Here is a 13,607-nt window from a genome sequence, read left to right as displayed (position 1 = left end):
CTGGACTTCAGGAAAGCCTTCGACACTGTCTCTTGCACCATTCTCATTGAAAGAATGGGGGACTGTGGTGTCCACACCTACACAGTCAAATGGGTCACTAGTTGGCTGGTGGGCTGTGCCCAGACAGTGGTGGTGGATGGGTCATTTTTGACCTGGAGGGATGTGGGCACTGGGGTTCCCCAGGGCTCAGACCTTGGGCCCACACTGTTCAACATCTTCATCAGTGACTTGGACGAGGGGTTAAAAAGCATCCTGTTCAAATTTGCTGAAGACACCAAGATGTGAGAGTATGTGGGCATGCTAGAGGGGAGGAATAGGCTGCAATTGGACCTGGACAGGTTACAGGGGTGGGCAGATAAGAACAGGATGGACTTCAACACTGACAAGCACAAGGTACTATACCTGGGGAGGAAGAACCAGCAGCATACCTACAGGCTGGGGAACTCCCTTCTCGTCAGCGCAGAGACAGAAAAGGATCTTGGAGTCATCACTGATGCCAAGATGAACATTGGCCGGCAATGTAGGGACGCGGTCAGGAAGGCCAACCACACCCTGTCATGCATCCACAGATGCATCTCAAGCAGGTCCAAGGAGGTGATCCTCCCCCTCTGCGCGACACTGGTCAGGCCGCAGTTGGAGTACTGTATCCAGTTCCGGGCGCCGCACTTCAAGAGGGATGTGGACAACAACATGGAGAGGGTCCAGAGGAGGGCCACTCGCATGATCAGGGGGCAGCAGGGCAGGCCTTATGAGGAGAGGCTGAGGGACCTGAACCTATTCAGCCTCCAAAAGAGAAGGCTGAGGGGGGATCTAGTGGCCTGTTACAAACTAGTCAGAGGGGACCAGCAAGCATTGGAGGAGTCCCTGTTCCCCCAAGCACTCCCAGGAGTGACCAGGAATAACGGTCACAAGCTGGTAGAGGGTAAATTCAGATTAGACATCAGGGGGCGCTACTTCACGGTCAGGCTGGCTAGGATCTGGAACCAACTTCCAAGAGAAGTGGTGCAGGCTCCTACTCTGGGGGTCTTTAACAGGACGCTAGATGAACACCTTGCTGGGGTCATTTGACCCCAGTTATCTTTCCTGCCATGGCAGGGGGTCAGACTTGATGATCCACTCAGGTCCCTTCCGACCCTACCAACTATGAAACTATACACTTGGCTGAAGTTGTTTAACTTTTAGGGACTTTAAATCAACAAAACTATCCTTCTGTCTTTTGAAGCCCTGCTGCATTCCCCACAACCTGTTTATGGAGCAGGTTTCATGAGGCATGAAAAGGGGTGGGAGAGAAAGAGTAGTAGATATGCTAAAGAGGGTAGGGTTAGGATTCAGAGTGACTTAGAAAAATTGGAAGATTGGGCCAAAAGGAATCTCATGAGGTTCAACAAAGACAAGTGCAAAGTCCTGCACTTCAGATGGAACAATCCCATGCACCGGTACAGGCTGAGGGCGGACTGGCTGGGCAGCAACTCTGTAGAAAAAGGACCTGGGGGTTAGAGTGTGCCCTTGTTGCCAAAAAGGCTAATGACATATGGGCTGTATTAGTAAGCGTGTCGCCAATAGATTAAGGGAAGTGATTATTCTCTATTCAGCATCTGGAGTACTGTGCTAAGTTTTGTGTCCCATCCCCCCTACCCCCCCCCCCATTACAGAAAGGATGTGGGCAAATTGGAGAGTCCAGTGGAGGACAACTAAATGGTGAGGGGGCTAGCAGACATGACTTATGGGGAAAGACTGAGGGAACTGGCCTTATTTAGTCTACAGAGGAGACTTAATAGCAGCCTTCAACTACCTGAAGCGAGGTTTCAAAAGAAAGAGGATGGAGCTAGACTGTTCTCAGTGGTGGCAGATGACTGAACAAGGAGCAGTGGTATCAAGTTACGTCAAGGGAAAACTTCAGTTAGATATTAGGAAGGATTTCTCACTAGGAGGGTAGCAAAACACTGGAACAGGTTACCTAGAGAGGTGGTGGGAGCTCCATCCTTGGACATTTTCAAAACCCAACTAGGCAAAGTCCAAGCTGGGTTGATCTAGCTGAGGATAGTCCTGCTTTGAGCAGGGGGTTGGACTAGACCTCCAGAGGTCCTTTCCAACCCTAACTTATGATATTCTATAGTACATTCCCAGCCATTCCAGTTTAAATTCAGATTCCTATGTTGAGCCATTCAAGACTAAGTATGATCTGAAAGGAAAAAAAGAAAATCAAACCATAAGAAAAAAGAATGAGCTTATGTTTTTCCAGCAGCATGGTAAAGTGCCATATTTACTTAAATTTAAGATGTCTCCCCCCAGCATGAGGCAAGAAGCTTCTTATTTAATAAGCTTTCATTTTGTGTAAATGTATTGTCCATCATTAAGCTGCTGCCAAAAACAATGTGCTCTATAATGGAAACCAACTATGACATTGATGACATGCAGCCAATATTGAGTATAACTGTAAAACACATGCCCGATATTGGGCAAACATACTGATGAGAACCTACCCCAAGAATAAATCAGTGCAGCCCATCTGAATAAGATATATGGCAATGCCCATTGCATTCAACTTCCAAATCATGGGGATCCACTACAATGCACACAATTTCAACTTTCATTTCACTGCCACAGCTGAGCTGTGTCTTTCTCTCTCATTTCCAATGAGTCTTCTTTCTTCACAGGTCATAAATGTCTGGTAAACACCACCATATGGGGCCCCAAGTAGTTCATCAAGAATCCCTCTGTTTCCCCCTCTCTGATCCTGTTGCATATTAGTGTAGCTACACCCTCCATGAGGTGGAGGCAGACCAGGTTGCTCTGGCTTCATCTACATATACATTTTTGAGTATCCCAAGACTCATGACAAACACCTGGGTCCAGTTATGAGTGGCAAACCTCCACTAATTTGATTCTGTACCTGGAAAAGTATAATAATGTATATTTTTCCAGATCCAGAATCTAATTATTGGGGGATCATTTTATAATCCAGGTACTTCTATTCAAGTAAAATGTGGTACTTTCAATAACCTTTGCAACATGAATTCAAGGGTGGGGGGAACCCACATAGCCTATGAAGAGACCATCATTTATACTGTTCCTTAAATCTCTCCAGAGTACATGATCCGAATGTCTGACTGATTATTACATAGGTATTTTCATCACTTTAAAAAAAGTAACCCTATAAAACCTTTCACAAATACATCAGTCATCAGTATTAAAAGAGCAGGATTACAATGAAGAGAAAGTGAAAGTGTTTCTATAGAAATCAAAATATTTGTTCTGAAGCAACATCAATACAGAATTTAAGATGTTATTTTAATACAGAAAAAGTTAAAATCTTATTACTTTTAAGAATAGCTGAAGACCCTGCATTGCAATGCACAATATCCATATACATTTTATTTTTGAATTCAGTGTGTTCTCAGAACACTGGGGAAGGGTCAAATTTTTCATCTGACGAACTAACGTAAATCTGGAATAACTCCAGTGAAGAAAATGGAATTATTAGAATCTTGCTGCATCTCAACAAGGAACAAAAACCAACAAAACCCAAACTTCTACACAGAATAATACATCACTGTCAGAAGAAGTCGCGCAGCCTTTTCCCCAACCTCCAGCATAAGGCAGGGTAGAGTAACATAACTCTGCTGGAGCATGCAATGGACGTGCCCGGCACTGCATCAGATGCAGGTGTATAAGTGGCAGAGGGCGTGTCGGCACTGAGAAAATGGCAGGTGGTACACTTTGAACTAAACACACTTTTGATGCGCTTTAGTTCAAAGTGCATCATCATTCACAGCACTGACACGTGCTGTGCCACTTATACACCTGCATCTAATGCAGCACCAGGCACTTAAGCAGCATGACTTGCTAATTAAAAGCGCCTTGTGCTGCATCAGCAGCATGTGTAAAAATGCCCACAAGTGCCACCCTGCCCTGCCTTACTTTAGGCTAACAAAGCTAGCTACCGTCTTGAGCCTAAAAGTAGTATAAATCAAATTCAGACTTTAAAATGACCTTGCTTTTGTCTCAAAGTTTTTAAAACTTTTTCAGCTTTGGAGGAAACGTGGGTTTTGGGGAGGTTCCTCAAAATTAAAAAAAGGTAGATAGAAAAGAAGATGGCAGGCCAAGACTTATCTAATAAAAGGCACAACTCCCAAACCAACATGCTACCAAGGTAGTCTACTTTTAAAAGGGGTTGCCAGTTGAGCTCCTAGAAACCTGCCATCACAGAGGAGTTACTTTTAGTCTTCTCTCATGGTTCTCTCCTCAGTTTCAAGCTTAAAAAAAAGAAATCATGCCAACACCTGCTGCCTGCATTCAGCACAGAAATGTTAGTTGGTGAAAAGCTCATTTACCACTCCTCCCTGTCCCACCCCTCCTTCCACAGTGCAGCATCATGTACCAGAGTTATAGATCAGTGCAATAGCTGGGCAGCTTCATTACAGCCACACACCATCAAGTTTACTACACAAAGTAACAGGCATGTCTTTAGACTTTTGATGAGCATGTCAACAGGATGCTTTGTTCACCAATTTGAATCAAGTGTCGAGAAAACTCGTTAGAAAAGCATCATTGCAAAGAGCAGTGCAAACACACACATTATGATGTGTGGGTCACATTTCACTGAGACCCTTATGTTCCCAAAGTTGAAAAACACTCTATTGCAGGCAGAAGACACTGCTCTCACCTCTTGGAGAGGTCATTTTCTGACTGCTGGAGTAGCTTTCCTGAACCCTGGTAAAAGCTTTTCAGGAAAGAAGGGGCAGAGAAAGAAGAAGGGAGACTGGAAGATGCAGATTCACTCTCACAGCGAGAGCGCCGAGTTACAGCAGTAAGACTGTACAGGCAATAAGAGAAAAATAAATATAGTTACAGGGTAAAAATAGGTTGGATTTAACAATTAAAAATATTCAAGTTATAGATACTGGACAAGATGCAGGCTTGACTTTTACTTACTGTACCCCCAAATGGTCAGAGCTTATCTTGTGTAAAGAAGGGGGGAGGTGCTAATAACAATTAGATTACTAAATTACAACAGCTTTAAAGAAAATACAGGAATGAAGTTTGGCTGCAGGCACCCAAGAATAACTATTTAGCTTTATCTTAGCTGCCATTTTAAGTGGGCTTCAGCGGTTCACATTGGTTATCGGTACCAGCTTGCTATACAATAGACTAGAGTGAGGATGAAACAAGGAAAAGCAACCACGCGATAACGAGGAAGTTGAAGAAGCACTTCAGAGATTTCCAAGTTAAAATTCCAACTCTTCCTGAAAATAAATTACTGGAGAAGTCACCAATTAAGAAAGAAAGAAAAGAGAGAGAGAGAGAAAGAAAGAAAGAAAAAAAAAAAGACACACACACACACACACAACACTAGTCTCTAAATGTCTGAGTAAATTAAAACAAATCTTGCACATTAAGGAATACATACCAAACCAAAAAAGTTAAACACCTCTGTATTCGTAGAAAAAGAAAAAACATATTAGAATAGTCTCAAGTTGCTCTGGTCTAATATTTCTAGTTAAGCCTGGGGAGCAGGGGGGAAGGGGAAGAGGGGAGAAATCAGTCTAAGATAAAATTGTCATGAAGCTGTTTTGACTGAAAACGTGCTGATAATGCAACTTGAAAGTCAGACTTCTTGCAGATTATTATTACAAAGAAATGAAGTCAGCAAGTACCAACAACTAAAGGTTTCCTGCTTGCATACAACATTGTGGTCACCGAAAAAACACACACTGAAGTTTCTCTCTAAAGCAGAAGGAATAATATTATGGCATATGCATTTCAAGGCAGTTTTTCTTTTGTCCTTGATGTCAAACAGAACAGGCTTGTAACCTTTGTGAGAGAGAGTCTGTTGTGGGGTTAACATTTATTACATACACCGAATAGAAGCAGAGTGCCAAAAATTTATCCAATATGATTTCTAGACATGTGGCTTCCAACTTAAAGGGGTGTTATACAGTTTTGGGAGAAAAAAGCGTTACCATATAAAAGAATCGGACCGCCCGAGTTGGCTCTAAAGTAAACAAGAACGAGAAGCGCTGTGGATTTTGTATGCTCAAGGCCTAGAGGTAAGAATAAGGCAGGGATGGGTAGCACAATATAGAGAAACCTGGGAAAGAACTGAAGTGACCCCCTTCTGATCAAATGAAGGTACCAGCCATAGCTCCCAAAAGGAGTAAGAATTGAAACCCTAATAACTAGAGGGAAGGTTTCCACCACAAAGGAAGAGAGATTTTTGGGGAAAAGTAGAAATATTACAAAATTTGCATATCGCTATCCTTCAGGAAAATATTTCTGAGGAATCCCACAGCATGGAAATATTGAATTCCTACAACTACTTTGTTTGCTATACCTGATAAAGTGAGCAAAAAGTGACACTGGAAGCTTCCTGAGGCTTTCAACACTAAAGGCTCCCTGTAGTGCCACAACCCAAGCAGCTCAACTGATGGGCATGTTTCTGCTTCTACAAGGCCGCAGTTCAAAAACACAGCTAAGAGATTAATTAATTTGTACAAGGAACTAGCCAAGTGATTAGAAGTGGTGCTATTCCCATGCTCACTCCACCTCTGCACAGGCCTCTTCAGTTAGTTAGTTGTTTGTATATTAACTGTTGCACAGCTACAAATTCTTTAGCTCTGGGAAGCTCACCATCATCAAGTTAAAGAAGAAAAAAAAAGGCATCTAAAATACCGTAGAGTTAGCCTACAGGAATATTACCTGCTGCGGCTCAGGTATAGGCTTGTATTTTTCGTTTCATTCTATTCCGCTTTAATCAAAAGGACACTAAAAATACGTGCACACGAGCACTCAAAAAAAAAAACTTACCCACTGGGCTCGGTAGAATTCTGTCTCAGAAGAGGGGACTTAACGCTCTGGGATCTTCCATCCTGGAAAGCAATCCGCCTCTTGGCACTGGATGGTGGGTGGCTGAACGTGTGTGCACGCCGTCTGAACTGGGGAGAATCCAAGTCCTCCTCGGGAAATGGCTGCCAGCCTGAAGACACTGGGGAAGCTGGAGGAGTGGCAGGAGGTGAATCACCAGGAGAACAGTCCTGAAAGAAAAATCCGTTGGGAATGGAGGCCTTCCCCTCCGCATGCCGTGACAACTGAACAGACTCTACAGTCCATCAAGAGAATGAAAAGAGATTGAAGCCTCTCCCCTTTCTGGTCATTGCCTATTGTATGCTAATTATCAGCTGTGCCACCGGTGCCAGCAATTTTTTTCCAAGAATGTCTTCAAAACAGCAGCATCCTTTTTAAAGAGGAAGAAAAAAGTATAATGGGTATACTCAAAGCACTCAAAACTAACAGGGTACTCATCTTTGGAGCGGACACTGAATAGACATCTTGCTCTTTCAGTAAAATAAGTAAGCTTGGGAAAAATATTATAAGTGAAGCTGCTTTTCAATAGTTTTCTCAACACAACACAAACGTATTTCCTGTACTGTCAAAGCGATATCCTGGAAAAGGAACCTATTATTACACAGTCAGATTATGAAGTGCAACAGGAAAGAAAAAAAAAAAAAAAAAAATCAAATCATGAAAGCTATTGCGTATTCTTGGCTCCAGGGAAAAGTTGTCATCCAATCAAATACTGTGTGAGGCAAGGTAAGTGGGAAGGCACTAAAAACAGGAAATAAAATAAAATTGAACAAAACTGGTTTTATGCAGGGGGTACCTCTTAAAAGGACAGCCACCAAGTATTTAAGACCCAAATTTCTAACTGAATTAACCAAGGCTTTTTTTTTTTAACCTGTAAAAGTAAGCCTTCTCTCAATTTAGGTTCTTTGCTTTTACAATTATTTTATAGGACTTACTTCATCTGAGTGGCCAAGAGAGAGAAACAGATTAGATATTGCTTAGTTGGATTATAAAACAAATAGCAAGCATAAACAATAAGAAGTAAAGATAAAAAAAGTTTCAACTTTAAAAAGGTGCTTTCAAAAACTGAAGTAATTTCTGTGGTAGATGAGCTTCCTTGGAATTTTTCTTCTTAAATGCACTGTTCTTCAAAAAAACCCACAAAAAAAAACAAAAAGGAGATTAGCAACAACATTCCAGTTTTGCTTAAATTTTGCTACATACCTTGTCAGAAGCAACGCTATTGCACCGTTCAAAGCTGTCCATACTTCCCAGACGGCCTCGCATTCTGTTAGCTCCCTGCAGAAATATGAGTGCCCAATTTTATCATGTTTTATTCCTCATAGTATGATTAAGCCAATTCGTTCAAAGAAAGCACAGGACAAAAACAACAGTTATCTTAAAATGTAAACACAGAAGAGGTATATAGGACAAGCAACACAGCAAAACATCTGCGTGAACCACGCATCTCTAATCAATGTTAAACCCTTTGATTTTAGAGTACTAAATTTTTTTCATTCAAGTGTTATATTTATAGACCATGTGATGGCTCACACTCATAAGTGTACCTCCAAGAAACAAACAAAAAGTATAATTAAGAATTTTTTTAATATGCACACAATAAGTTCTGAGAAGGGGGAAGAAAAAGGCTTTTAATTCCTCTCATGAGAATACTCTGGAGTGTAAAAACCTTTTATGATCATAGGAAAGTAGGGCTAGAAGGGACCTCATGAAGTCATCTACTCCAGCCCCCTGCTCAAGGCAAGATCATCACTGACCAAGCCATCCCAGGAAAGCCTGTCTGACTTGCTTTTGAAAATTTCCAAGCATGGACATTCCACGTTTTCTCTACGTATTTCAATGCCTGCCCACCCTCACAGTCAGAAAGTTCCTCCTAATCTTCACCTAAAGTGTCCCCTGCTGAAACTTGAGACCTTTGCTGCTAGCCCTGTTCCTTACAGCCATGGAGAAAAGCCCTTCTGCTCTGTGAATTACCTTTCAGGCAATTGAAGACTTATCAAATCCCCACTCAGTCTTCTCTTCTCCAGGCTAAATAACTAGTTTTTTCAGCCTTTCCTCATCAGTCTGGTCTCCGAGACCCTGATCATTTTTATTGCCTGCACTGGATTCTCTCCAAACTGTCCACATCCTTCTTCAACTTCAAGGCCCCAAACTGGACACAGTACTCCAGGTATGGGCACACCAGTACTAAGAATGGAAGAACCGCTTGCTTTGATTTGCAAGTAAAACCACTCCTGTTAAAGTCAACAGCATCCTGGGTTGTTTTATTTTGCATGCAACAAGAGCACACTGTTGGCTCATATTCAGCTTGTGTTCCACTGTAACCCCAAGATACTTCTCTGCAGTACTGCAGCCCAGCCACTCATTCCCCAGTTTGTGTTTGCGCATGTGGTTATTCCATCTCAAGTGCAAGACTTCGCAGTTGTCACAGTTGAATCATCTTGCTGGTTGTGGACCATTTTTCCAGTCTATCCAGGTTATTCTGGATCCTAGCCCTGCCCTCTGGAGAGTCTGCAATTCCACCTAATCTCGTGTCATCCAAAAATTTGCTGAACTAAAATATGCACATGATGCCATCATCCAAATCATTAACAAAGCTGTTGAACAATGCCAGATCCAGGACAGACCCCTGGGGAGCCCCACTTTATGCATTGAGCCATTGACGACAACTCTGAGTACGATGATCCAATTAGTTACAACTATCTTACAGGACTTTCAATTAGTCTGTATTCCTTAGCTTCTTAACAAGGATAATCACAGAAGATTGTCAAAGGTCTTCCCAAAGTCAAGGTACACCACATCCACTGTTGTCCCTTCATCCACGGAGCTTGTCATTTTATCATAGGTGGAAATCGGATTGGTCAGGCATGGACTTCCTTTTGGCAAATTTAAGCTGATCGTTCCTGATCACCAGGGACCCTGGTTTTCTCTGCTAAAAACAAAAATTTAGAAGCAACCCAAAATCCACATTTTTGCATGATTAAAATGAAACACCATTATACACACACACACACACCCCCCTTTGATTGCATTTTAAATCATGGAAAAAATGTGGGTTTTGTAGTTTGTTTGTTTGTTTTTTAAAATGAAGACAATCAGGATCCCTGATGATCACCTTTGTCTCCTCTAGATGCTTCACAATAGAGTCCTTGGGGACCTGCTTCATGATCTTCCTGGGTATAGAGGTCAGTGACTGATCTGTAGTTCCCCAGATCCCCTCACCTTTTTAAAAAAAGAGATGGGCACTACATTTTCCCTTTTCCATTCATCCAGGACCCCACCCAACATCCCTGAGTTCCCAAAAAGGACTGCCAAACAGTCCAAAATTACTGTAGTGTGCATCCTATCTGGCCCTGCAGATTTGAAAGCAACTAGCTTTTCTAAGTAATCCCTAACCTGTTCTATCATTAATCTAGGCTGTTTGTCTCCTCCCCTATATCTGCTGCCAACTGCACATATGGGCTGTTACCAGCTGATAACTGCGAAAACTGAAGTAAGAAAGGCATGTCCCTTCTTGTCATTAACATGTTCCTGTCCTAAGTGATGTAGACTGCAGAAGATTCCCAGGGTCCTCTTTGCTATGACACACCTCATGATCTCAATGTACATAGGGATGAGGGCAAAGTGAACTACTTCAGCAATCCTTTGGAAGAACCAAATGCCAAGTAAAGAATGATTAGGCATTCCCTCTTAATAAGGCTATTCAATTAATAAAAGGTTATGTCTGACTTCACGTTTGTTCCAAGGGTAAACACCACCACCTTAAACTCGTATATTTTTTTTTTTTTATTCCCCCCTCCTTTCTACCCTACATTACATCGGATGCTATATTGCAGAGCTGACCAACTCACAGCCCAGAGGCCACATAGGGCCAGTGATGGGTGAACTTCCTATTTGTGGGCTGCCCACATGGCAGGTGGTGCTCTTCCTACCTCTCCTTCTCCTGCTGCCAGGGTCTCCGGGTTCCTCTCCCCACTCCAGCTTCCGCTTCCTGACCCTACCTCAGAGGTGGAGCAAAAACAGCCTGGGCAGCCATTGTGATATAAAGTTAGGAGCCCAGAGAATCTGCAAAACCCATGTGGTGGGGGGTTCACCAACTGCTCAGAAGTTGAACATCCCCAATATATTGGAACAGGATTGGTACTTACCGGGAGTAGCCAGTAAACACATTGAATGACTACAAAAGAAAGAAAACTTGCTAGGCTGCAACACAGGATTGTGAAAATGCCAAGAGCTATGGTTCTCAACTTTTTAGACTCAAGCCATCCCTTGAAAGTGCCTGCCAATAATAGAGCAAGTTTTCTGTTGTAAAGAACTCAAACACCACAACAGGTCAAAATAATTTTGATATTATGGCTTCCTGTTTGAAGTATTTGGATTTATCTTGGGAATTGCACATAGGTATTTACATACTTAATAGTGCCAATGTTGCACGGCACCCTAAAGAGCATCACAACCACCCAGAAGCCTGGTAGGGAATCACTGCTGAGAGTCACCAACTGAACTGTGTCAACTAAGTGACACTGCTGCAACAGGGACAAATGTTCTGGGATGCTAAAGCAACACAAAGAAGTAGTTATTTTGCTCTGCAGAGACTTCAGTTGAAGTGTTACATCCAGGTTTTGTCACTGTGCTTTTAGAATGATGTAAACAAGTTCAAGAAAGTCCAAAGGAGAGTGATCACTGATAAGAACAGATTTAAAACAAAACTTACAAAGAAAAAGTTGAAAGAATTCAGTCTGGTTAGTCAAGAAGAGAGAAGGCTTTCCATGTGACAAGAGGTAGGTCAAGAGATAACTGTCTTAAATTTGCAGCAAAGAAGATCATGGTATTAGAAAACAGAAGAAAAGCTAGATACAAGAATATTAAGAACTGGAACGAGAATGTTGTGCATCTCCAGTATTGAAGGTTTTAAAGAACAAAAATAGACAAGTATGTGGTCTTGGTAGATTTAATCTTGTCCTAGGACAGTCTCGATCTAGATGACCTTTTGAGATCTCTTACAGTTCCAAATTTCTCCAGATAAGTGGAAATATGCCTTGAGACAATATCTATAAACTGCTGCTGTGTGCTACTGCCATACTTAAAACCAAGATATGCAAGCTCATACTTGTTTTACAAGCTGCTGATAAACAGAGGGAAAAATAGTTCCTCTTACTAGTCCCAGCTGTAGTTGGAATTGTGCAACATCACCAAAAGTTACATTTTTTTCAGGTTACTTTTTCTGGCCAGAGTTTTAGTCCTGGAAACCAAAACAATGTCAGTGCCCTTGATGCATGTCATCTTAGCCAAAGCCTGCATTACACAACCCTTTTTCTTTACTGGTTTCCCACATACCACAGAAATAAAAACAAAAACAAAAACAAAAAACCACACAAATATTGCAAATTAGCAGACTTTAAAAAAAATTCACTGAATAGTAGTGTTGTTTTTGGTCATCAAAATGTGTCAATTCTTAGGTCAGGAAAAAAGCCCTACCTATTCTAAGTCTCGCATAGACTGGGAACAACCTTCACAAACTGTATTTATGACGTTTGAGGTCAAACATAGGTTATATTTATTTTTCTGAGACCCACAGCTAGGAAGCCACAGTTTGTTTTCAATGCAGTCCTGGCACAAATAATATCACTTCAGCAAAAACAAAAGGGAAAGTGACATTCTTTGCAGCCTTCTATTTTAATAGCATCTTACTACAGCAGAACACAAAAGGACATGTGCTTCTCATTTTTAGGCTAGCTATAAACTCTATGCAGGTATTAGTGAATAATTACACTTTCAAGTAGTGAGAGGTAGTTAGCCATGTATATCTGAAGTCTAGTCAGCAGGGATCCTGGTTTTCGGTCTTAAAAAACATAAATAAGTCAATCAATCAATCCATCCAATTTTTGGTTTTAAAAAGAGGAACCCCAAATCCACATTTTTCCATGACTTAAATGAAACACCACTAACATCTAGATATCTAGTGGGAGGCCAGTAAAGAAAGATGGTTGTGCAACACAGGCTTTAGTTAGGAAAACATGCATCAAGGGCATCTAGATATCGTGGCAGCAAGATGGTGGCCCTAGACTTCAAGAGGACCAACTTCAACAAGTTGAGGACATTAGTGGGAGAGGCTGGGGTTCTCAAGAGCAGGGGAGCTCAATGCCTAAGATGACCTGTCGTTCCTTAAGAAGACCACACTCAGAGCCCAAGGGCTGACCATCCCAACAAGAAGCAAGGGGGACAAGAGTCCCCAAAAGGCCCCCTGGCTCAAGGGCATCCGGGAATGCCTGACTGCCAAAAAGGCGGCGTACAACTGGTAGAAGGGGGGTGCTATCTCCAAAGAGGAGTATACCTCCTCTGCTCGGGCCTGTAGGGGGGCTGTCAGGAAAGCTAAGGCAGACAGAGCTAGGACTAGCATCCAAGATCAAGGATAATGAAGTCCTTTTTCAAGTACATAGGGAGGATGAAGGTGGCACCAGGTAACGCGAGGCCCCGGCAAGGTACGCTGGGCAATCTGGTGGCTGTGCCAGAAAAGAAAGCGGAACTCTTTAACCAATTCTTTATGTCCGTTTTCTTGTGCAAGGACCGGGACTTCCCTGCTGTGATGCCAGATGGACTCGAGGGGAATGCCTCCAGACCTCAGGTTGGGGAGGACCGGGTTAAAGAGCTTCTGGAGGGGCTGGACGTGTTCAAGTCAGCGGGTCCAGATGCTCTCCACCCCAGGGTGTTGAGGGAGCTAGCTGGGGTTATTGCAGGGCCCT

General features: G+C 42.4%; 1 protein-coding gene across 1 annotated transcript in view; it reads right to left on the bottom strand.

Moving 5' to 3' along the window:
• TBC1D4 (TBC1 domain family member 4) overlaps nt 1-13,607 on the bottom strand; it is a 133,744-nt gene that overhangs the window by 37,702 nt on the left and 82,435 nt on the right. Inside the window, exons 9-10 of the mRNA XM_019529797.1 lie at nt 8,068-8,142; nt 6,808-7,034 (exon numbers count right to left, since the gene is read on the bottom strand). Coding sequence (XP_019385342.1) covers nt 6,808-7,034; nt 8,068-8,142 — 302 coding nt within the window. The remainder of the gene's footprint in view (nt 1-6,807; nt 7,035-8,067; nt 8,143-13,607) is intronic.

The sequence above is a fragment of the Crocodylus porosus genome, unplaced genomic scaffold, assembly GCF_001723895.1.
Source record: "Crocodylus porosus isolate Cpor-Errol unplaced genomic scaffold, CroPor_comp1, whole genome shotgun sequence".
NCBI classification, from domain to species: domain Eukaryota; kingdom Metazoa; phylum Chordata; order Crocodylia; family Crocodylidae; genus Crocodylus; species Crocodylus porosus.
The sequence above is the reverse complement of the archived record's forward strand: the minus strand, read 5'-3'. Positions and strand labels throughout refer to the sequence as shown.